Here is a 25,003-nt window from a genome sequence, read left to right as displayed (position 1 = left end):
AGCATTTTCCTGCCATCTGGGTAGCTTTTCCAGATACAAAATGATGAAATGTTGACATTGGAGTTTGTATCAGAGGCGTTTTATTTTGTACGAAATCATGCGTGATTTGACACACTTGAATGATGCAACATTTGCTCCGTGTAGAACCTGTTGGCCTTGTTAGCTTGTATCCCAAGGTCATATATGTTTGAGCAATAATTCAGCCTCGCTCTCGATGACCAGTCAAACAGAATGTGTAGCTTGAGTTAATAAGCCATCACCAGACCAGAAAGAAGCTTGTAAGAACACAAAACTACTTCATATCATCATTCCAGCCTCATGTAAGGTCATCCTGAGCAGCGCTCACTTTTGAGATGCAGCGACCGACGTCTCTCCTAAGAAACGCTGTGGAAGATTGTGAAGAATAAAAGGCATGTGCAGCCTTGACGCGGCTATTCAGCGATAAATGAGAAGCTTTCGCCCACTTTGAAGTGAATAAGACCAACGCCGTTTTCCTTTTTTGATACTCTTGGTCTTTTTTGCCTCAGGGCTGTAGTGTTTGCTTAGCATCCAGGATACGAATTCAACGCGTTTCATTTAGTTAGTGGACACCGAGACCAACTAGAATGCTATACCACGCACAGCTGTGTTAATACAATGAGAAACCCCGGTTTCGCTTTGAAGGAAGAAATAAAGTAGGCCAAAATCTACCAAAGGCCCAGCGGTGCTATAACGAGCACCTTTGAATGGCAGAATGGATTTGCTTAAGATTGGACACAACTAAGCCCCTCAATTCATTTTTTGAAGGGTTGTAAACAAGTCAATGGTACACCAAAAGGTACACGGCCTTCTAATGAGCCTATTTGTAAATAGACCCAAACGTGTCGTTCACAAAAGCGTATTGTTTAACACACGAGGTTCTTTATGTGGTGGCACAAGCTCTTTTGGGAAACAGCTGCTGGGTTCGCATCACATATACATATGCAAAGCTGCTGTCTTCAAGTCAAATGATGTGTTTAAACGGCACAGAGGCTTTCAGACGTGACACATATCACCCCCACAACAGCTTTCAGACAATCTGGGGCCAGATCCAAATGTTCTGAACATTGCTATCGTTTCTATTGATTGGTTTGAATGCGATCCAAGTTTCAAGCTTTGTCGTTTGTTCACATGCTGATGTTATTTTCAGAAACACTTGTAGAGAAACAGCGCCCATGACCATCACTTTTGTGTTCCAGTCTTGGATGTTTGATTTTTTCCTGTCACCGAAGTTTCAAACAAACGGACCAGTAGACGATGAAGGCTTTTGCTTCTTTTATTGATAAAGAATAAATGAAGTCATCTTTAAAAGTAGTCAGACCAAGAACATAAAACCAGCCCACTCCGTTTACGGAAGCGCTTATGTCAATCCTGAACAAAACAGAAGTGAAACTTGCTTTATACATGAACAAGTGTTTGTTGACACAAGTGCAGAGACTACAAAGGTACAACCAAACCAGGACGAACAAATATTAGTGACACAAATCACAAAGAAAAATATTTACACATAAATACAGATAGAAAGAAGAGCTACAGGATTTATATAAACTACTCATAAATTCTTGTGATTAAATAAATACGCCGACCTGCATGCGAGACTCTATTGCATTTTAAAAAAACCGACACCCATGAATCAACATTAAAACTCACTTCTAAAAAGTATGCAATCGTGCAAGGCCGTGTTATAAACCCGCCCATGCTATGGCAGCTCTATGCATTTGTCACTTAAATTTAAAGTACGGATATCTATAGCTTTATAAAAGCTGGAAACTAGATTACTTTAGATTAAGGCCCTAATGGATAAAAGTTCAAGAAATACTTTAAGTGGTTAATAACCGAGTGAAAAAGTCTACCCCTCTAATAAAAGTCAGTTATTATTGTATCTTTATCTGTTCTTTAAATGTGCTCAGACAATGACATCCTTCATTCAGTGGGTTGCAGAGAACTTCTGAACCTGAAAATGAAACCTGGGGAGGCAGATATTGTACCATTGTGTAGAAGGTGATTTGTAATACTGGAGAGAACTAGATCTACACAAGAATTTAGAACAGGTGAGTTGTGGATCGGCTGAAGGTGTGGTACTTCCTCTCAAACGCAGAGAGGTTGATCATGGACGGGGAATGAACCGCCTGCAAAACAAAACAGAAGACAATATAAAGTGATGAAAAGAGATTTAGGGCTGTTCCTGGTTATTTCAATTAAAGTTTAGTAGTGTAAGACTCAAGGAATATGTCATTTTTGCAGTAAAAAGATGTGTTAATCTATGTGTATTACTATATACATAAAGAAGAGTTTATTTAAGACCTGTTGCAAAGTTGAAGTGTTGGTTAAAATGTCTTCATGCTAGAGTCCAGGAAGGGGTGGTGACCAAAAATATATCACTACAATATAGTTTTACTGAGAGTTTAACACAAAATGGAATATGCATAGTTGACAATATACTGTACATGTGTCATATGGGGTAACACCAAACATTTTGAAAACAAACTGTTAACAATATATTATTTTATATTATTTGTGTTTATAATATAAATTAGCACGAGAGATTTATCTTTTTTGTTTTTTGGGACCATGGGACACTTGTGCAGTTTATTTGTCAACTAAACATATATTGCTGCTGTGCCTCTGAAACCTTGTATCTCCACATTTTGTAATTTTTTTTCTCCATGAATCACTTTTATTATCTTTATGTTTGTCACTGGGTTTTGCAAATATGTAACCAATAAAAAGTATTAAAGAAGGGTGTCAACTTTGACAACACAGTATTTAATCATTTTAAACGTACAGTGTTTTCTCCATTTCCTGAAAAACTGCAAATTTTGACATGCAAGGTTTCGGAAGGACATTGATATTATTAATATATATATTTGTAATGAATTTGGATCTTTTACTGTAAACTGATGCACAACAAAAGATTACTTATTCAAAAACAAAATGTCATCTGGATCGATCCACACTTTTTACATCATGCAGTGTTCATGATTCAATCTTTGCAAACTATCTTTGCTCTGCTAAACACAAAGGAAGATATTTGAGTAAGACATTTGAAGAATGTCAGTAACCAAACAGATCTCATCCCCCATTCACTGCCATAGTAGGGAAAATAAATACTATGGGAGTCATTAGGGGACGAGAACTGTTTGGTTACTGACATTCTTGAAAATATATGCCTTTGTTTTTAGCCGACCAAAGAAATGTATCAGGATTGAAATCATAAGAGGGCAAATAATTTATGACAGAATTTTCATTTTTGGGGGAACTATCCCTTTAATTCAGAATAAATATGCTACAACTAAAATTTCTGTAAAATCGTCAATATCACTTTCATTTATTACAGGTCAAATTGGGACTTCGAGTAAGTGAACTAGCAGCAAAACCCCTTTTATTAATCCAAGCTCATTTCTATGGATCGAGGGTAGGCATCAAACCCAGTGTTTAATTTTGACATTTTCTGTCTTTTTAAAATGTTCATGCGCTTTTTTTGAAAATGCACGTCTGCTCGCAGGTGCCTGTAATTAACATGTAAAAAAAATCAAAATTCATGATAATATTGGCCTTAAAATTTAAGATCATGCTGGAAAAAAAGCACAAAGTCAACCTTAGGTAAGTGTTTAACCTTTACAACCAACACCAGCACACAAAGGAACACCTACACTGTGCGGACAACACCGTATTCTTCCCTCTAAACAAAGATGGTGAAGGTGAAAAAGATGTTAGCAAACTGCAGATTCAATTTAGTCTGCTTTACTTTTAATGTGCCCACAGATGTAACAACCACTATGGCTTCTGTATCTCTCCCCTTCTCTCTCTCACACACACACAAACACACAAGCATAATCCTATTACTAAGCATTGCTTAATAAGAATTAAAGTAGCCTTGCACTGCCATCGGAGGCCTCGGAATCAATAAAAGTGGCCAATGGCAAATGTGGAAAAGAGGTTATTTGATGAATTGCCTTGAATGGGCTAAACTAAACATTAAAACCCTCTACAACACACACACACTCCAGTGTACAGATGCCGTTTTACGGGATCAAATTAGAAGGGGGAGGAGATTATATCACCGTCATCAACCACTTTACAGCTTTCACGCTCATACATCATGCCATCGTGATCTCGTAAGAGCATCACAGTAAAAATACAAGATTTATGGAAAAAACCACAGCATGCCCTTCCTCCATCGCGGCAGAGTACCAATTACGTCTTTATTTGAGAAACCACATCTTCATTATATAGAGAACTCTGGGACTATAAAATCATCCGAGATCGGATCGGATCTAAGATCTAACACCATCCTTCACACGCCACCGTTCATAAATGATCAGAGATCTGTGTTAAAGAAAACGTTCACCTCTATCATTTTTTAAGACAAAAAAATGATTTAGCAGAAAGCATGCAATTGTCATTTGAATATAATGAAAGTGAATGGGGACTGGTAAAAACATATACAAGTTGTCTATAAGTAACTTATTTATTCAACTGAAAGAATTGTCATTTTTCTGTGAATTATCCCTTTAACCCCATCCCTGATCATCCATAATAAAAAATGAGTGCCACCATAGCCCAGCCGTGAGGTAGTGAGTTAGTCGGACACCATCCCCAGATTCAAGTTAGTAAGTCACAGTGAGTCAAAGTGACAAAACTGCGATGCTCACTTTTAAAGTCCTACAGTAGGGTCTCCCTCCGCGGGGGGCCGGGGAACCTGCGTCGAGGCTGCGGGGGTGCCAGCAGCTCCCTGCCATCCCCCGGCTGAGCTATGGGCTCGGGTGCCGGGAGCGAGAGGATGGACGGTCTGGGCAGGGTCTCGGGAGGGGCTGGTTCACAAGCCCTCTCTGGACTACAAGGTGTACGGACACACACAGGGACTCGGAGCCGCGGGGCATGATCCAGAGAGTTTGACCGCTGAACCACTGCACTTTTAATAGAGCCGGTCAGACTGAACGTAGAGGCAGAACGAGACATCTACACTCGCACAGAAGAAAGAGAGAGATTGAGAGTGAGAGAGATGAGCGCATTAACCTCATCTGTCCGTGCATCACGCAGAAAAGTGCTTCAGCCTCACAATCACTCACTTTGAAATTGAAATCGGAAGTGAAAAATTTGAGTGTGACCTGGTTGCAGAGGCAGGGATTTCTCAAATATTTAGCAGTGCATGAATCACTTTAATGAAAAAGGTCAAAATATCTCTTTTTGAAAGGGGAGAGGACAGAGAGACACCACCCATGATGCCAAAGGAAAAACTGCGGAGGGAGGGAATGAGTGAATGATGGAAGTATGAACAACCGCTGCAGGTTAAAGGGACAGTTCACTCAAAAATGAAAATTCTGTCATCATTTACTCACCCTCAGGTTGTTCCAAGCCCGTAGAAATGTCTTTATTCTGCTGAACACAAAAGATATTTGGAAGAATGTCAGTGGCCAAACAGATCTCATCCTCCATTCACTGCCATAGTAGGGACAATAAATACTATGGGAGTCAACGGGGGATGAGATCTGTGTGGTTACTGACATTCTTCCAAATATCTTCTTTTGTGTTCAGCAGAATAAAGACATTTCTACAGGTTTGGAACAACCTGATGGTGAGTAAATAAATGATTTTTGGTTGAACTATCCCTTTAAGAGTTAAAATGCCTTAAATCGAATAGCATGAAAAGCATTTTAAAACGAGATTAAACAAGCAACATTACTGAAATGTAACCGGATAAAAATTGGACTTTCATTTAAAAGCCATATAAACAAATCTACAAAGATATGCTAACACAAATGATTATTATAAAGGTATATTACATTACATTTCTAGTAATATGACAGTGGGTAGAAAATTAAATATATATTAGAGATGCACTGATACTAAGTTTCTCCACCGATACCGGTAGCTGATTATTCCGAGATATATCTGCCAATAATGATTCTGAATATTAAATTAATATTGAATATTACTCATTCATATAATGACGAATAATTAATATTGAACATCAAATTGGTAATGTTTCTCAACATTTTCTATATAGAGAGCACACATTCTTTGCATTTCCCTGTCCCCTTTTGAATAACAGGATATATCGACCCTGATATTTTTAAACTATCAGCAGATAGCAGATAATGCAAAAAGAAAATTTAGCGGGGACACTAAACATAACGCAAAAGAAACACAAAACGCCCCCCAAAAAACTGTTGCTTATCACGGTCAAAGTTAGGACAAAAATGATGGAACGGATGTGTAATGCTTAAATAACGCTTGTAGCTTTCTGGTTAAGACACAGCGTTAGTAAGATTGTGTCTTTCACTTCAGTGTGAAAGAGATGAAATGTGCCGATTTTTTTTTTTTTTAATCTCCCAATTTTTTTGCTTAAAGTTCACAGCAAGTCCTAAAGGAAGGCTAAAGACAAAGTGTTGTGATTTCAGAATTGAGCATAAAGCAGAGTGAATAGGCGAGTCAGAAAAAGAGAGACAGCGAGAGAGACAGAGACTCACAGCCAATGTGGAGCTGCTTCCCATTCGTCCCATGTGACCGGCATCCAGGCCAGGACTCTTCTCATCTGGGGTACCATTGGCCATAAACGCCCTCTGAAGCACGCGCTTAGGGGTCTTAGTGAAGGAGAAAGCTCTAGTGACCTGAAACACAAACACAACCCTTTACACTCCGTATTCTTTCCTAGCATGTCATAAGATCCAACAGAAAAACAGGCTTCGAATCCACAAACACACTACTTCTCATTCTGGAGTACTAGACGTTATACCATGCGAAGTGAATTTGCATGCCCGACGCATCATTCTCAACAGTTCTACCTTCTTTGATGTCTTTTTGATGGCCCGGGATGCTCGGCTCAGCGTGCTGTCCATGTCCTTCGTGTTCACTTGGACGGATTCAGGATCGGCGCTCTGAATGAGATCTTCCTGTTTAAGACGTAAAATTAAATAAATACACGGCGATCCTGCTGGCCTGTCAAAATGCAAAGAGTAGCCTCGCCGTTCGGCCTTCCAAACAGCTGCCCCTCTTGATATTCACAGGAGCAAACGTGGATGCGTGCCCCTTTTCCGTGGGCCACGTGTGCATACGTCCCCACCTCATGGACGGCCAGAGAACTGCAGGCAGGGCCAAACAGCATTTAGCCTGCAGGGTTCAAGCCGGCTTGTTGAATTATAAAGGGAAATACATACATCTGTCTGCCCGGGCCAATTACATGTGCCGTGTTGGCAGGGCCGGGCCGGTCCGTGAGAGTGACCCGTGGTTCTGCGGCACCAAGATAAAGATGTCTGCGTCTGAAGTGTAAAGTTCAAGTACAATTCCTCTCCTAATTACATTAATCTGCCTTCCGGTTTAAACCACACAGGAGCGGCTAATAGGATTAGCCAACAGCAAAAGGCCCACACAAACCTTCTAATTTATAGCCACAATAAAAAGAAAGCCGAGCTAATAAAATAAATAATTGAGTTCGGTTTCAGGCCCGAGGGGGACGATCTGAGGAGGAAGTGACTGTGTTTCTGTCTATGTGTGTGTGTGCGCGTACCGCATCAGCTCGGCAGATCGTGTTGGCCACTTGACGGCACAGTGTCTTGAGCCAGGCAGATTTGACGGTGTCTTCGGCCATTAGTTGGAAGCTGAATAACAAGTTCTCCTGTTCCGTAGGAGGACGTACCACAAGGGCGAAGGCGTTCTGACACTCTGGGATGAGAGAACGCACACACACAGTCTGGGGTTAACAAAATGTTCCTGGGACTTAACTAGAACATCATGCTTGCTACGACAAGGTTGTGGGTTCAATTCCCAGGAACACGGATGCTGATCAAATACTTTCAAAGTAATGTAAATCACTTTTGATAAAAGGATAGGATGACCAAGACCAGAGGGGGAGGACTCTCTCAAAGTGCTGAGACTGAGAATGCAGAAAAATAAAACAAGCACGACTACAATAGGTGGTCTTTCTGCTCTCACCCTCAGAGTCCTGGATGTCAAGGACTCTCCTGATCTGGGACAGTGGCATCAGGGCTATGTGTTTAAGCTGGGCGGGCGGCCGCGTCTGACCCAACGGACTCCTGAACGTGGTTATCACTTTGTGCCTCTTCCTGGCAATCTGAATACCAAGAGAAAGAAAGAAAAACAAACACATTAAAGTTCCTTCATAGTGCAAGAATGTAACATTGTCTGATAGCAGAACGGTGGGGAGCCCCTTCAGGTACGTTAGATCCGAAAATGTGCAATGCGGAGACGGGGCGACATGCATACGGAGGACCTTCTAAAATGAATAATTGATCACTAGAGGCTTCCCTTTTCCCTGGACTCATTACTAGGCCATACCCTGCAGTGGGTGAAGAAGACCATAGGCCGTGTGCCGGCGCAAACACGAGTAAACCTTTTCAAAGTGCTTAAACGCATCCCTTCTCTAATTGGGGAAACAGACCGGAGGAGTCGAGTCAGCAAGCGTAGATCGCACAGGCATAAATATTCACATTTTTTCTTCAACAGTACCAGTGCATGTGAACTGAACAAACAGTGTGAGAGGTTGCTGTGATTTTGGGACAAAAATAAAGTAAGGTAATTGAGGAGTCTGAGGAAATTAAAGCTAACGTGGATTAGCTTAAAATACTTTGTCCTTTTGCGGCGTAATACACAGACACAACTATCGTACATTATTGCTTACATAACGGCTGACGTATACGCATAATCCTTGTTTTTAAAAATGAAACCATCATAAAAACATGAAATTCTCAATAATTAAGCTTTGATTGAATTAAAAAGTGTGTTGTATTTTGTTTTCTTATATGGGCCATTCTACAGAATTCATACAGATGCGCAAGTGCAACACAGTTATTTGTATTAACATAAAATGTTGAAAGTCTGTTTCAGCTGTGCAAATTAAATATTGTGATCACTACCAAAACATTACCATCACTACTGAAAATGTGTGTGTCACGACAGAAACATGATGTTTTGTCAAAAATAAAGTATATTAAATTATCAACTAAGATGTTATTATAGTGTTTGGTTCAATGTATAAATAAACTAATGAATCCTTAACTTTGAAATCAGTATGATCAATTTTATGCCTTTTACAAAGAAAGATTAGATTCAAAATGCTAATAAACTCATAAATTACACTTGAAATATTGTTAAAATTGTAACTGTTATTGATTTACATGTGAAAACCTTTTTTTTTTAAATAGCAAAAAATATATTTCAAAAGTAGATTTAAACAAAATCTTAATATGTAAACATAATCATTCTTATTAAATGATATATTCTTGTGTTTCGGTAGTGACAACATTTGGGGAGTGGAAGAATATCCCAAAATTTTCTGAAATTACAATATGAAAGTTAACTGCACAATTACTAGAAATGTACCTTTGATATTATACAATTTGCTGCATACATAAAAAAATTCTGGGAAAAAAACACATTTTTTTCAAGATGTTTCCAACTCTGATTTTGCACCATTTCTGTAGAATGGCCCATATACAAAGTCAGTTTTCCTAACACCATGAATGTGTACTATTTATCATACTATTTAACACACTTTAGACTTAACCTGACTAAAAATTAACAGATTTTGTGGCTGTTTTTGAACCCAATTGAGAATTTCCATCAATTAAAATAAAATATTTCCAGAAACATCTTCAAAACATATTACATATTACAAAGATGCCGCTTTACCTCCAAACAGTCATTAAAGAGGAAGAGTGTGACGTGTTCTCCCCTGTCACAGGGTTTGTCTCCAAGAGCGATGGTCTCCACCCTGTGAACCAGACTGCGGTGCGACGACAACAGATTGGCCTGAAACACACACACAGATCAGTTTCCACCCTCACAATCCATTAACAAGCTGACTGTACATGAATGAATGACCGGTGAGGGGTCAGTCGGGTGTAATCGTGCTCGAGTCTACATGCTGTATTTCCTGTCTCTGAGCCTACAAGATGCCCTCAGAGAAGACCTGAAAGTGCTGTTCCTGGATCAGACTCCATTCTGGTTTGATTACCAGAAGCAAACTGATCCAGGAACAGCACTCCCATCGGAGGAGGATTACACAGCTTTGGCAGCCCCATTTCTGGACGCAGATGTTCAATGCTGAGCCTGACAGAAGACCACATGAGCTCATTCACTCTGATCTGTTCGAGTGATCGAGTGAGGGAACGTTTCAGATTTGACAAAAATGTAGCATATTTATGTCTCAGTCCAGAAATAGGGGCATATAGGCGTTGAGAATGAGCATGAATAAAGAATGACATTTTTTATTTTTGCAGAGCTGTTCCTTTAAAAGTACAGTTCACCCCAAAATGAAAATTCTGTCATGAATTACTCACTCTCTAGTTGTTCCAAACCTGAATAAATGTCTTTGTTTGAAGAGTTGAACACTGAGAAAGATACTTGGACGAATGCTTGTAACCAAACAGTTCTTGGCCACCATTGACTACCATAGTAGGAAAAATGACAATGGTAGTCAAAAGTGCCCCAGAACTGCTGTCCTACATTCTTCAAAATATCTTCTTTTGTGTTAAACAGAACACAGAAATTATAAAGTAATTTTTCCTACTATGGTAGTCAGTGGAGTCCAAAAACTGTTTGGTTACAAGCATTCTTCCAAATATCTTTCTCAGAGTTCATCCGAACAGAGACATTTATACAGATTTGAGGGTGAGTAAATGATGACAGAATTTTTATTTTTGGGTGAACTGTTCCTTTAACTTGACAGAGATGTGAGTGTTAATGTAACACGTGACATTTCTAATGAGTGTTTTTTACTCACAGGGCAGCCGTCCACTTCATAAACAACATCAAAGATCTGCTTCTGTCCTTCTGTTTTCCTCTTGTCCTCATTTATGTGCCTGTGAAGATTTCAAAAGAGAAACCTCAGACAAAACAGACTGCGAATTCTATTAAAGGACTGAACTTTTATCGCTGGACTCACGTCATGACTTCCTTGAGAGACTCGATGGCCTTTTCCAGGGTCACTTTATCTGGGTTGTCATCTGATGTGTGTTTCCTTATATCTGAAAAGAACAAATCCATTCTGAATCTTGTCTTGTTTTGTCACAGCGCGCACACATCATTCAACAACATTCGCAAGTCCAGACCAATTACAGTTCATCTTACAGTTGACACAGACAAAACTTTAGAAAGACGAAAAGCCTGTCAAACGTTTCACTGTCAACAGAAGTGAAATGTTATAAACCTGCTACTGAACAGACATACGGAAAGTGACAGTTCACCCAAAAAGGAACATTTATTCATGTCATTTCAAACCAGTAAGACTTTCGTTCTGCTGCAGAACACAAAAGAAGATATTTTGAGGAACGTTGGTAACCAAACAACATTGCCACTCATTGACTCCCACTGTACGGACACAAAACCATCGAGACATTTCTCAAAATATCTTCTTTTGTGTTCCACAGAAGAAAAGGTCATATACAGGAATGACATGAGGGTGAATAAATGATGAAAGGATTTTTATTTTTGTTATCACTTAAAGATATATAAAATACAGCATATTAACTTAAAACGACACAAGCCAATAGAGCATTCCACAATTTAAATGTGTTACCATTTAGCAAGAGAGCCACACTCGGCAGTCTCTGGACAGGACGGATCAAAAGCTCGACGAGGGTCTGCCGGCCACATTCGGGTTTAGCCTGATTAATCTGTCAACAAATTATAACACAAACACAAAGGCCTTCATTGAACACAAGCATACAAAGAACGGCTGATCAATAGCAAGATGTCAATATGCAAAATGACGCTTGGCAACACAATGCTTGTATATAGCCTTACACAATATTTACTCAATATCTGGAAACTGAAAATGAGTTCAGACCTAGCCACAGGGCACAATATATGTCGATAAACCTGAAGAAACGTTTTAGGTGCAACACACTTAAACTACAAGGAAAAGAAATCTACAGGGCAATGCATTGTATCCCACCGTAAGTATATTAGCCAAAATGTGACAAGCTGAGGAACAAGACACAAGTACTTTGTGAACGTTGAAAGCCTGCCAAAATCTGTATTGAATCAAGAACGTCCATTGCAAAAGAAAACGGCTAAACGTCAGGTAAATAATTGTCCTGGCATATACGCGGGTCTCTCACCGACACAGAAGCTGTCAAACACGCTAACAGCACATGACAGTACCTTCAGGAACGCGTGAAACCTCGGCTTCTGCCTCTCACATCTCACTATGGTCTCTTTGCTCATCTCAAAGAAGTTGACAAACGGCGGGTATGCCTTCACCAGCTCTTTAGACTGAGGGAGAGTTTAAGAAAGAAAGAGAGATCACAAAGCTGCCATTGAGATGCCTTTGACTGTGATATGAGCTCCGTGCTGGAGGAGTCGAGTTCAAAGCTTCATCACGCTCACATATTTCAGGATAATGTCTCCGACGCTCTTCTCTTCAGACCAGTTCATCACCAACCGCTCCAGATCCGCCTGTCAAAGCACATTCATCAGTCAAACACCTTCCCCTCGGTCATTGTTCAGCCTTTACTCAGAGTTCTGGAGAGGTTAATGCCCACCTTTATTCTGGTGTGCACTTCATAGATGTCTGGAATACTGCCAAAGATGGTCTTGAACTCCTCCTGAGCCAGGATCGGGCCGCCCACCTGCCCTTCTTTCTCCAGCGGGTATTTGAAGAGCTGAAAGAAGAGATGAACAAAGGAAAGCGGCTCGCTGAGTCGGGATGGACGGCGAAGACGCTCTCTAATGGAGCAGGACATGACTGGAGAGGTCTGCATTCTTCTCAGCATTACAGAGAATACTTCTAGTAGAGCTTGCAAGATCTTTTTTGGCTTTTAAAGAAACATAGGTCTGCACTGACGTCAGGTTTATTAAAAAAAGTTAACACAACTGGTTCCAAACATCTAAAAGTTTCAACGTTTTGATTAAATAACAATTGCATGCACCGGTTAAAATACATAAACATCTATTTTTAATACAAAATGTTCACTCAAGTCTCTGTGTGGCTTTTTCATATTATTAAAATGTTGAAAGTGATGACAGGAATGAATAGCAGAATCGATTCATTGAAAATGTAGTTTAGACTGACTGACCACAACAGAACGTCTATTACTGCTCTCAGGCTTAAAGGAGTAGTTCACCCCAAAATGAAAATTCTGTCATCATTTACTCATCCCCTTGACATTTTAAACTTGTATGACTTTCTTTCTTCTGTAGAACACAAAAGAAGAGATTTTTTTTAGAACCGTTTTCATTCATACAAGTTTTTGCATTCACACAACAGAAGTGAATTTTTGGTTACCAACATTCTTCAAATTATCTTCTTCTGTGTTCTGCAGAAGAAAGACAGTCACACAGGTTTGAAATGTCAAGAAGGTGAGTAAAAGATGACCGAATTTTCAAAAGACGCCTACAATAAAGGCATCATCTCCATGCCATTTTTGACTTTTTCTTGACATTTTTTAGAGAAAGTGGATGGACGTAAAATTTGGCAGGAGTGGGCGGGCGTGGAATGAGACTCGCACAAGCGGGACCGAAAAGTCAGTCCTGGCCAGACCTCTGCTTGACAGCTCCTCAACAAACTTCATAAAGAGCCAACGGAGCGAAACGGAAAGGTCAGGCTGTGCCGCGCTGGCTGATGAACTGATCTGACTCCACTATTCAGTGAAATTTGTTGGGTTCTGATTGTGGCATTTACCATCTGTGCAGTCAAAGGACTGTGTGTGTTTGTATGAGCTCTACATGCAGAGCTCAAATGTCCATGGTACTGGTGTCCAAATCTAATTTACTGTCTTCCTACTGGTCAGAGGCACTGGTTTAGGACGATAAGGCCTGAGCCAGATACTTTGTGTGCGTGTGCGTGGTAAAGAGAGCATGAAAAACACACACTGAACACAAACCTGCAGGACCGTGGCCAGGATATCAACGTAGTTGCTCTCGGTTTGGTAGAGCTCTTTGGAGACTTGCCATCGTGCTGACTGCTTGGGCAGGGAAGGGGTTGAGCTCTTGGGAGGTTTTATATTCTCTGAGAAAGACCAGTTGAAACAGAAGTGAACTAAAAATCACACACTGATACTTCGCATTGTCACATATGCTTTACCACATTTTCTGATTCGATTCCTTGTTTAAGAGGAAGCATTTTATATTAAAGGGATAGTTCACCCAAAAATGAAAAGTCTGTCACCATTTACTCACCCTCTTGTCATTTCAAACCTGTATGACTTTATTCCGCACAACACATAAGATATTTGGAAGAATGTCGGTAACTAAGCAACAGTGGTTCCCATTGACTTGCATTGATTTTGTGCCCGTGCAATAGAAGTGAATGGGTACCGTCATTTTCGATTACCAACTTTCTTCAAAATATCTTATTTTGTGTTCTGCAGAAGAAAGAAAGTCATGACAAGAGGGTGAGTAAATGATGAAGAATTTAAATTTTTGGACAAACTATCTCTTTCAATCATCATAGGTAAAGACTTGACATAAAAATGTCAAGATAGGGATTGGTTGTTTTTCTTTTTTCTAATTTATTTGTGGATTCGGTGATGATGGAAATTACTTTTATCACAATTACTAAGATGCTCACTCTCTGTGTTTATGTAAAGCGTGCCAAGATGAACTCATCCACTGTGAACCAAATCTACCTACAGGTACAAATAAAGTAACCTGACCTAATAGACTGTTAAAATGTAAAACTTTTAACATTCTTTAAACCTATCAACAAATAACAGGTTAAAGAACTTCAGATTGATATTAAAATTAATCTCATGCCTGAAGTCGTATGGATGTCACCTGTCTGGTGTTCCAGTCCGCACACAGGAGTGCTGGTGAGCTGCAGTGCATCCTCTGCTCTACTCTTCCTCACACTCCTCCTCCTCCTCCTACTCCTACTGCTGCTTCTTCTCCTGTACCTGCGTTCTGTAAAAGACAACGGCCTCACTCACCTAAAACCAACCCTGACTGCTCTTCAGGTTCTGTATGAAGTCAACGTGGATCCCTGAGATCAGAGCTTTGTGAGATATACTCTCCAGCAATCATCTACAAACATATACTGCCACGGACTTTTATATTTGGTTTTGTGGATTATGTGGAGTGTAGAGTTGCTGCCTACGTAGTGACCAAACTGGTCGCTTCTGTGTTCATTAAATCACCCTGCATGGTGTTAATTGGTTGCCTGAATCACATGACATGCAAGAGCGTTCATTTCACCTCCACTGGATTTGCAGGTGTCAGGTGTGTTGGAAATGTCCAGCAGGGAGCCCATGGAGAGGGAATGTTCTGCTGACGGTCTCTTGCGTGGGGGGAAAGGGGAAATCTCGGTTTCTTTAGTGAGTTGAGCCAATGTTTCTCGGAGACGCCGACGCTTCCTGCCACTGTTGGGCGTCGTGAGAGATAGCAGAGATACGGCTTTTTTCATCGCAGGGCTCTCCGGCTTAGAAAAACACAAGAAGTGAATTGTTTTTAGTAGGGCTCCCCAACAAAATGTTCATGACGGTTCCGTTAAAAAAAAATAATGCAAATGATGCATCTTACCTTTTCATAAGAGTACATTGATTCCCCGGCACGGGCGTCCATCTGTATGCTTCCCCAAAACCACTGCACAATAAGACAGAAGAGAACGAGAGAGATTCATAAATTTACATAATCACTGAAACTTCATTAAAAAATACTGATGCATATGACCACAACTGTGCCAAAAAAGTCACTCTTTGAAAAATACTAGATAACAAGAAAAGGCCTAACAGCAGAACTCAACATATAATAACAGCCCAGCAGGACCAGTGTGTATTTTTATACACTTATTACGGCCCGCACGAAGCTCGTAGTGTTTGTGAAACTGTAAGTCAAGTTCATACCTCCTGCTTTACTACATACAGCCGTTTCGAGGGGGTAAAGGGCAATTCCTTAATGGAGTTCTCTTCAACAACCAAGTGTGTGCATCTTTCATCACACACTGCCTGAAACCGACCGCCTGGACAAAACAAACCAAACATTTTGACTTGAGCGGAGGTAAAGGGTCATATGCTTTGTGAGAGAAGAACTATTTCCTGGGGTCAACAAAATAGGTGCCTCTTAGAACGAACAGGCTTTGGTTAATAGACTAGTTTTGTGTCATTTAATAGCGTTACATCCTTACAGTATGAACGAGTGCTGAAGTGAGACTTTGGTACCATGTTTCTGTGTCCTTTCCCCCATGTTTGTTTTATCCTCCTCTGAGAAACCCAGAAAGCTCAGCACACAGTCCTGGAATGGAGGAACTTTGAACTCGATGCGGAAATCCTCGTTGCTTGCGTGGAAATTGCTGAAACCAAAAAACCAGCAGCAGGATTATTATAGATCACTGACACTATTTAAACATTTCTCTTAATTAAATAAAATATATATAAATATTATAATAAAAAATAAATAACATTTAGAAATGCTGCCTTAACAATGAAGTGAAATAAGTTTATTGGCCCTAAAATCACTAAAAAAATAACTAATAAATAGAATAAATAGAACTTATATTAAATTATATAAAATAAACAAAATACTCTCAGTAAAACGCATTAAACTAAAAAAAGAACATAAAAATCTAATATCATAAAATAAAGCTAATAAAAACTATAAATATAATATAAATAAGTCAAATACACCCCGGTACACAATCAAGAGTGTACATGTGAATGTGGTGGGAGAGGTTCCAAACACATGGTTCCGAAAATATCCCTCTTCCTTTAACCATAAGAGTGGCATGTTATTAATGTGAAAGGTCAGATTTAATGTTTGATGCATGTGTGAAAAATGTCAAAACCCAATTGCGGTGGGAAAAATGGGAGTGGGGCTTCAAATATGGAAGGCGCTGGTTCCCTTTGAGCACCAGCGGGTGGACTTTCCGGCCTCATCAGTCACGGTTTTTACTCCTTTACACTCACGCAGTCGGGGGGGGATAGACGCAAGGGGTATTTTTTCTCCTCACGCACACACAATCTTACATGTCATTTCTGTGCTCCCAAGCCGTGCGTATCCACTCAGGGGTGAGGATGGGTGTGCCCATGCACACCGCCAGCTAAAACGAAAGAGAGAGAGGAACAAAGTGAATAGCATGTGGAGGCAAGATACCTTCACCAAACCCTGTGGTTGCATTATGCATGTGAGGCTAATGAATGATTCAGTCCGATTCAGCCTGCTGTGAAAAGAGCTACATGAGAACTGTTTTAATCAAACCCTCCCAAAATAACAACCACATGCAGGGTTTTTCCTGGCTCAAAATGAGGCGGAGCCATCCCGATCTTGCACACACAGGTAGGCCTTTAAGTGGATTAACCAAAGTGACTTTGACATTAAAAGTTCTAATAAAATTAGATGAAAATTACAATTATTAAGTTATATAAAACATTACTTTTATTCAACCAAACAGAATTTTTTTTTATCAAATAAAGTTTTTATATCATTTTCAACTAACTTTTCAGCACATAATGGCCAACTGAATTAACCAGTCTTTCTAAATGAGCAAAGCTCATTCACATCTTGCATTCTCTGTGGTTCACTTTAAATGATTCAATGATCTCTTATATTCGCTAGTGACTGAAAAGTTCAATAGTTTAAATGAATCTGTTCAAATGAGTCATTCGTGTGCTAGTCGTTCTGAACGCAATGTGCGTTCATACTGGCAAACTCGCTGTGTACAGTATACGCTGATTCAACGATCCAACTGCACAGCTAAAGACATTACAATGATGTGCGTCATGTTAATTTAATTAATTTCAAGAAATTAAACGTACTTGGATGCAAAACAAACAGCCATGAAACACAGGCTGGCTCTTGTTCTGCATCTGTTTTTAGCGCCTCAGTGTGCTGATAACGAAACAGCGCGTCCACTGTGGCGTAATATCGCAACTGCAGCTACAAATGACAGTCTGTTAAATGCCCGCAGCATTTCTTGTGAAGACACCCGACATTATTTGGGCGAGAGCCTGAGGCGGCACGACATTTGACGGAGGCAGCCGCCTCCAATTTCTCTATGCAGGAAAATCCCTGACATGTCAACATCGGACAGGAGACTCTGTTACAGAGAGCACACCTGAAGTTTGAGGATCCGTCAGGAACACGGACACCGCTGGACAAATAGACATCAAGAATTTCAGATTTTTATTTAGAGGACTGGAAAATTCTCAATTTACCCTCATGCCACGCTGGATGTATATGACTTCCTTTCTTTAGTTGATCACAGATCATTTCATATTAAAATTTTGTCATTTTGTCTCTTATGGTTCTCGAAATGATGAAGATCCAAACAGCACATTTATCTTTAAAGCAATGCAAACCACTCTGATTGGCCTTCTGAAGTGAAACAATATGTTTGCGAGAGAAAATGAATAATATGTGAATCATATTTAACCAAATTAAAACGTAAACAAGCAGAACCAAGTGCTAAATTTAAATATGGCGGCATGCAGATAACCTCAAGCAACCTCATAATTGGTTCTTGTGAGTCCCGTGAAGAAACACACATACCTGTACGTCAACTTGTCATGAGACACAAGACAACCAATGCTATTTGAAGTTATCAAAACACCACCATATTTGACATTAATAATAATAATAATAAACATTTATTTTAGTGCTGTCAATCGATTAAAAAAATGAATCTGATAAATCACACATTTTTTTCTGTGATAAATCGAGATTAATCGCACACAACATTAATGTTATTAAATATACTTTTACATTCTAATAATGTCACATTTAATCACCAAATTAATGTAGAAACAACAGCATCATTTTATGAACGAAAGCCAACATTCTGATATTAGTACTGCAACTGATGTCTCTATTAAATTGATTTTTTTAAAATTTTAACATTAATTATAGCCATTCAACAGTTTAATTGAGAGCTATCATGTCTAACAGGTAGGAAATATACAGAAATTGAATGAAGTTCTAAAACACTACAGTCTTTAATGCTAAATTAAATACAGAAGAATTCTCATTAAAGCTACAAAACACATTGAATTCCTCTTTTCTTTTGTTTTTTGTTTAACATTAGTGACAGGAGTCACAGCAGCAGGTTTAAGAATGCGGCCCATTTAAGAGCTGCCGCTCTATGCATATCTGACGCCCTTTCCCATTTTCACAACTCTTTGCATTCATTTAAGATTTTATTTAACACGTTGAAGTCTGTGCTTACGAAAATGCTAGACAAAACTGACTTTCTGGCATAATCTTGTGTGGTTTTGTTCATTCAAGCACGAAAGAGTGCGCTGTCTGACAGATTCTGACAGAGATTCACTGACGCAGCCTTTAGCCCGTGACTGTTTCAAATCGCATTTAAGTGGTTTAAAAGCCTTTACATGAATAAGAGCATGATTATATAATGTAGCGCTAGACAAAGGATGCTGCATTAATTGCGTTAAATATTTACTTGTTAATCTGAAAAAAATGAATTGCATGCTTTAATGCGTTAACATTGACAGCCCTAATATATTTATATAGCACTTTTCATACATAAAATGTAATTCAAAGTGCTTCACAAGCACAAATAGCGAAACATTTCAAATGAAAATAATAGTTTAATAAAAAATATATAATAATAAAAAAAGTAAAGAAAATAAGATAAAACTAAATTTGACACTACAACCATTTGTATCATATACATCTGGGATGGCATGAGGGTGAGTACATTTAAGTATTTTTTATTTTGGGTTGAGGCAATTGTAAAAGCCACCAATAAGGAACAAGAACAAAATCTTGTTTGTTTTAACTTCAAATCCGGTTTCTGATGAATCACTTCACTACACGACAAAAATCAAAGTCTTATATACAGTATACCATGTATCTTAATACCGTATATTCTCTTTAATTTTTCCCCTAGTGTTATTTTTATTATGATGTATGTAAAGCTGCTTTGCAACAATGAAAATTGTGAAAAGCACTATATAAATAAAATTGAATTGGTGTGTGTATGGGTGGATACAGACCCTGTATTTTTCACCGTGTGTGGAATGGGCGATGAGGTGTGTGACTTTAGCGCTGTCAAAGTCTTTTCGGATTGTGCCACCCATGTGATGGACCAGATTGACCAGGTTAACCTGAGGAAACACGCGTTTAATGAGAGCAAATCTTCTGACTTTGAAATTTCCACTCATCCGACACCAGAGATGAGCTAAAGTGTCAAACTCACCACTTCCTCTTTTTTACGGAAACCAGTGAAGCACAGAGATAAGTTCAGCATGGTCATAGAGTAGAGAGGCCGTGAGGAAAACGGCAGAGGCTATGAAGAAAAATAGTGAATGACAGTTTCGTAAATATCAAATCTCAATTTAAAAAATCTTGTTAAAATCGATCAAATAAAACAAAACAAAAACAGACACCAATTTGAAGTTTGCATTCCTGCTGCAAAGCAGCGAGTTACAAGATGTAATACAATAAGACAAGCTCTCATTTCTCACAGGAGTGTTGTACTCTGTATCTGTATTCTTGTGTGTGTCCAACTTAATCTTTCCGTCCCACACGATCGCTGGCAAGTCAAGTGTTCATCTTGCTCTGGAATATCTGAGGGAGTCAAGCAGACACTCCTGTGTACGCTCAGATAAGCCAGCTACATTTTTCAGGCTTTGCAGGCACAATAAACCTGCTCGCAAACCCGTTGCACTTGGAAGAACAACTTTATTTCAACAGGCCTTCGCTCGACCCGCGATGGCAAGCAGGTGCTGAATTGTGCCATAGCGGTATCAAACTATTTTATCGCCTCAAGGGGGAAAATAAACTTACGAGAAGGTTTTGTGCGCTTGTGTTGTTTTATTTTAGGTCTCACCTCTCCCTTGCTGGCGCAGTACATCACCGCCGGAGGCCCCAGGATACGGCTGTCATTCTTGTACAAGTAGCTGTATTCTGGAGCCCGGAAGTCTTTCAGCACAAACACGTTCTCGAACTCGCAATTCTCCCCGTCGCCAAATTCTTTGACATTGTCGGTTTTGATACAGGTGGTGTTTATACCCTGATGAAGAGCAGAAGTCGTAAGTGCAGTGCATATGAGACAAAATGACACAATATGTGGTACAAATAATATGAATCAATACGATGCTTGGGTTGTGATTATTGAAGACACAGAATTTTAGAAATGCAAAGAGATTTCTTGTTTAGCATAAGAGATTGGAAAGGAATTAAAGAGATGGGTTATCTGTGACATGTAGTTTGTGAAACATATACAAACATCATGTAAGAAGCAATTCACACTGTACAAGTTCTTGAATTCAAAACTGGCCACTGCAACAAAATGGGGTCTTAAGTTACAGGGGTCTATTTCAATAAGACATGTCTTAAAGGAACAGTTTGCCCAAAAATGAAAATTCTGTCATTATTTCCTCACCCTCGAGTTGTTCCAAATCTGTGTAAATGTATTTGTTCTTATGAACACAGAGAAAGATATCTGGAAGAATGCTTATAACCAGACTGATTCCCCCCCCATTGTCTACCATAGTAGAAAAAATACAATGGTAGTAAAAAGTGCCCCAGAACTGTTTGCTTCCTACATTCTTCAAAATATCTTCTTTAGTGTTCAACAGAATATAAAAATTGATTATTTTTCCTAATATGGGAATGACGACAGAATTTTCATTTTTGGGTGAAGTATACCTTTAAAATGTGTATTGTGAACAAAGACTAACAACAAAAAGAAATGCACATAAAAAGCAAGAATATGTCTAGTGTGAACCATCCATTATGATGTTTTCTGTGAGTAAACTCAATGAAAATAAAAATCTCTGATAACTATAGGATTATCTTAAAGACACACCTGAAAGTTAAAAAAAATTAGAATTAAAGACAAAATTAAATGAGAGCTGACTAAATAATTGATTTAATTAATTACTCTTAATTCAATTGATTAGAGACCTCCTGTAGGACACAAACACAAATTAGATCACGCTGTTAGAACTTAGTCCAGACCACCACGTGAGTGAGTTTGATATTAAACATCACAGTGCCACACCCAAAACATCATGCCGCAAATGCCCCGGTGCCCTCAAGCATGCAAAGATTCCAGTTCCCAAGACGTACCATATTGACTATAGATTTTATCAATTTCTCACGCGCCTCGGTGCCCGGCTGGCCTTCCTTAATCTTAACCACCGGGACTTCCATTATTGTGATGGTCTGTAAAAATGAAGAATTGACATCAACCTGGCAACCCAAAACTGATAAATTTCCCAGGCAGGAGGGCCTTACGACCTGTCAGAACTGAGATGAGAACTTCAAACAAATGTCATGCGGAGTCCAGGAGGAAGTTCTGCTATGTTAATAAGCCTCTGATCAAACTGTCTGAGCATAAGGGCAGGAAGAATAGATTACCGAGCGAAGAGCTACATTGAAGTCTTCTCACATCATGTCAAGGGCGAGGACCGGACAGCTTCTGGAACACCTCCATAATGGAAACTTTCGTGCAGTATCAACACACATCCAAATCTCATCTATCAACCTCCGAGCCTAAGGTTCCGAGCAATCGCTCGCATTCCCTCCAAACCCAACCATCAGAGCGAATGAAGCAGCATTCGTAACATCTGGTTTGTCAGCTCCTGACCTCTACATTCCACACACAAGCTGCAGAATGCTGAGGTCGATGATCGGCCTGTTTACCGGGGTTACGTGGTGCACCTCCAAATCAGAGAGGTCACTGTCCTCAAAGCTGCAGTGCAAGCGGCTTTGTCACATTCTGCTTTTGTTCAGGTTTCCAACAGGCCAATCATTTCTGACACATCTTACATTTCTCTTGATGTTGTGCTGAGCTAGAGACACAAAAAGCTAATGTGTCACTGCATCACTTCTACAAACCTTTGCAAGTAATTCTGAAACATTTTGCAGTCACGTGTTACCATCTTACTTCGGCAATACAGGAAACACTGCAGTGAGCCAATTTGAAAATAAAATTCCTAAATATGGCAAAAAGGATTTAATGTTTATCTTCAATTGATCTAAAAATACTAGGCACTGAACTTGACCAGTTCTAAGCTCATGGCAACTTTAAGCCGACAGAAAATTGCTTCCTGTTAACAAACACTTTAATGTGGATTTGAATCAGATTAGAAGAATCTGAACATTTTAACTATAGACAGTGATGGCTGGAGTGTACAATTTGCTTGTAGCAAACATCCAAACTTGAATTGCATCAGAGTTTAAAATTACACCTTACAGGCTTCACATACTTTTTGACCAATAAACTGTTACTTTTCAGTCGCTGGCGAATATTGAATAAGACTGCGCTTACAAAGAGCACTTTTTAGCCAGTTAAATATTTCAGAGTTGAAAACAGCTAGAATAAAGCGCATTTAATATATAAAAAAAAGATTTTGCAAAGAACTTATTTGACTTTTCCAAGTCAAGCAACTACAACAAATTAAAAATGCCAGATAATCATATTGTAAAATAAATGCATGTTGGTTGTTTGATATGTATACATGATACATGTTAAACATTTCTGTGTTTCAGAAGAAAATGCATTTTGCTTATTGACAATAAAATAACTAATTTCATGACTTTATTAGTGTAGCTCATCTCATCATCATTTGTGACCCCACCTGTGAAAACCCAGCTAACGTCATTTTTTGTCATTTACTTGCATTAAAACATCCTAAAAAAGGGAAAGAACATTCTTCGAAAATGTAACCTTGATGTCTTTATTACCGACTGAGTCGATGCCATCTCGAAGATTGAAATTATAGTGAAATTAATTCAACACTGATGCTCGTAATCTCATAATTAGATTTTAAGACTTTACATCCTGGTTTTCACGTACTGGGTCTTGTTTATTAAAATGAGTGGCTACTCTTTAATAAAGTAACGTTACCTCTAAAGCTTTCTCAAGTTCTGCGATATTGCCGGCCTCCCCCACCAGCACCACCCTGGTCTCAACTCGGGGCAAAACATCTGAAAGAGAGTTTAAAAGACCACAGGCAAAGGTGAATCTCTATGGAAAAGACTTTGATAAAATAACCATGTCTGTTATGTTTGTGCGCCTCTGCAGCAAAGCGGTCAGCCCTACAGAAATGTCACTCGGTATAAGGTTGATTGAGATGGAGGGCACTTCACTTACCCTCCGACTCCTCAATGAAAAATTGCTCCTTGGAGGTCTCGGCCATCCGGGAGTCGAATACGGAGCAGTCCACCAGCAGGCTGCGGCCCGTCCCCAAAGTAACTATGCTGCTGTCAGCCATGGCACTGTGACAAGGGGTGGCGACCCAATCCTGTCCAGAATATCAAAAGCTGGAGGAGGCCGCAGGGATACAGTGAACAAGGACGGAAAAAATAAAGAGACAAACAGGCGAGTTTCTAGGAGGGATATGGGAAAGAGAAACAGCAAGGAATAAATCAATAGACATGTATAAATCTACATAACTGTTTATGAGAATTACTGCCTAACCCGTACAAATGCATCAAATATTCAGATTATCATTCTGGTTGCAATATCAATATGACGTTGCAGACTGTTAACCCCTTTAAATAAGCAATGTTGAGCATGTCACAAAAAAACATTCTTCTATGAAACGCATATAAACTTGATCAAATATATGAGTGAGAATGTAGGATATAAAGGTTAACGTTAGATGAATAAAACATCACATTACGTCAGGATTTAAGAGAACAATGTTGTGACAGATCAGGTTCAATGCACTTCCAACGACGTGAGCTAGCACAGGGCTGGCTAGCTAACTTCTAAACAAAAGAAAATCTCTCCATCAAAGCTGTGTATTCAGCTCAAGGCAGAAGTATGATGAAAACTTACCGTGGAAAGCTGAAAGAGTCCAGATACGAGCTGGATAAAGCTTTGATGAATGAAGAAACAACGAGAGTAAGTTAACTTACAGCTGGCTGCAGGACCAGCCGAGTCAAAGCTAGGCAAACGATTTATTAATATAACTAACGTATTCAGCGCTACGAGGCCACGCAAAGTTTATAATATGAAAATGATGCAAGATTAAGTTACAAATATAAGTTTAGTTTAAATATTAGGTCCATTGTAGAGTTGATGTTATGGGTGGCTCAGTTCAACTCGCTCTCGGAA

At 39.3% G+C, this 25,003-nt stretch overlaps 1 protein-coding gene across 7 annotated transcripts; it reads right to left on the bottom strand.

Moving 5' to 3' along the window:
• Positions 1-1,286: 1,286 nt before the first annotated feature.
• Positions 1,287-25,003, bottom strand: ect2 (epithelial cell transforming 2). Of its 7 annotated transcripts, none has more exons than XM_057361961.1 (27): positions 24,725-25,003; positions 24,035-24,270; positions 23,789-23,868; positions 22,006-22,101; positions 20,762-20,944; positions 20,129-20,218; positions 19,926-20,036; positions 16,941-17,014; positions 16,137-16,267; positions 15,822-15,937; positions 15,499-15,561; positions 15,175-15,397; positions 14,737-14,883; positions 13,866-13,990; positions 12,525-12,644; positions 12,370-12,438; positions 12,145-12,255; positions 11,558-11,654; positions 10,925-11,006; positions 10,763-10,841; positions 9,670-9,789; positions 7,954-8,092; positions 7,529-7,683; positions 6,807-6,914; positions 6,492-6,632; positions 4,674-4,980; positions 1,287-2,147 (listed from the first exon to the last, which is right to left on the bottom strand). In XM_057361961.1, the coding sequence occupies exons 2-26, from the start codon at positions 24,153-24,155 to the stop codon at positions 4,684-4,686; spliced, it is 3,078 nt and encodes a 1,025-aa protein (XP_057217944.1). In that variant the 5' UTR covers positions 24,156-24,270; positions 24,725-25,003; the 3' UTR covers positions 1,287-2,147; positions 4,674-4,683. The 7 variants fall into 7 exon arrangements, with proteins under 7 accessions (XP_057217944.1, XP_057217946.1, XP_057217945.1 ...); XM_057361963.1 differs by having other exon boundaries at positions 14,758-14,883; XM_057361962.1 differs by having other exon boundaries at positions 24,035-24,204.

Source organism: Triplophysa rosa, linkage group LG20, assembly GCF_024868665.1.
Source record: "Triplophysa rosa linkage group LG20, Trosa_1v2, whole genome shotgun sequence".
In the NCBI taxonomy this organism is placed as follows: domain Eukaryota; kingdom Metazoa; phylum Chordata; class Actinopteri; order Cypriniformes; family Nemacheilidae; genus Triplophysa; species Triplophysa rosa.
Note: the sequence above shows the minus strand (reverse complement) of the source record. Positions and strands in the feature narration are given on the sequence as shown.

Excerpts from the sequence above, each read along its gene's own strand:
- ect2 (XM_057361961.1), bottom strand. The coding sequence starts at position 24,155 with ATGGCTGACAGCAGCATAGTTACTTTGGGGACGGGCCGCAGCCTGCTG. Across the intron at positions 20,219-20,761 it reads ACTGCGCCAGCAAGGGAGAG|CCTCTGCCGTTTTCCTCACG; the intron begins GTGAGACCTAAA and ends TTTTCTTCATAG. Across the intron at positions 10,842-10,924 it reads TCTCTCAAGGAAGTCATGAC|GCACATAAATGAGGACAAGA; the intron begins GTGAGTCCAGCG and ends AAATCTTCACAG.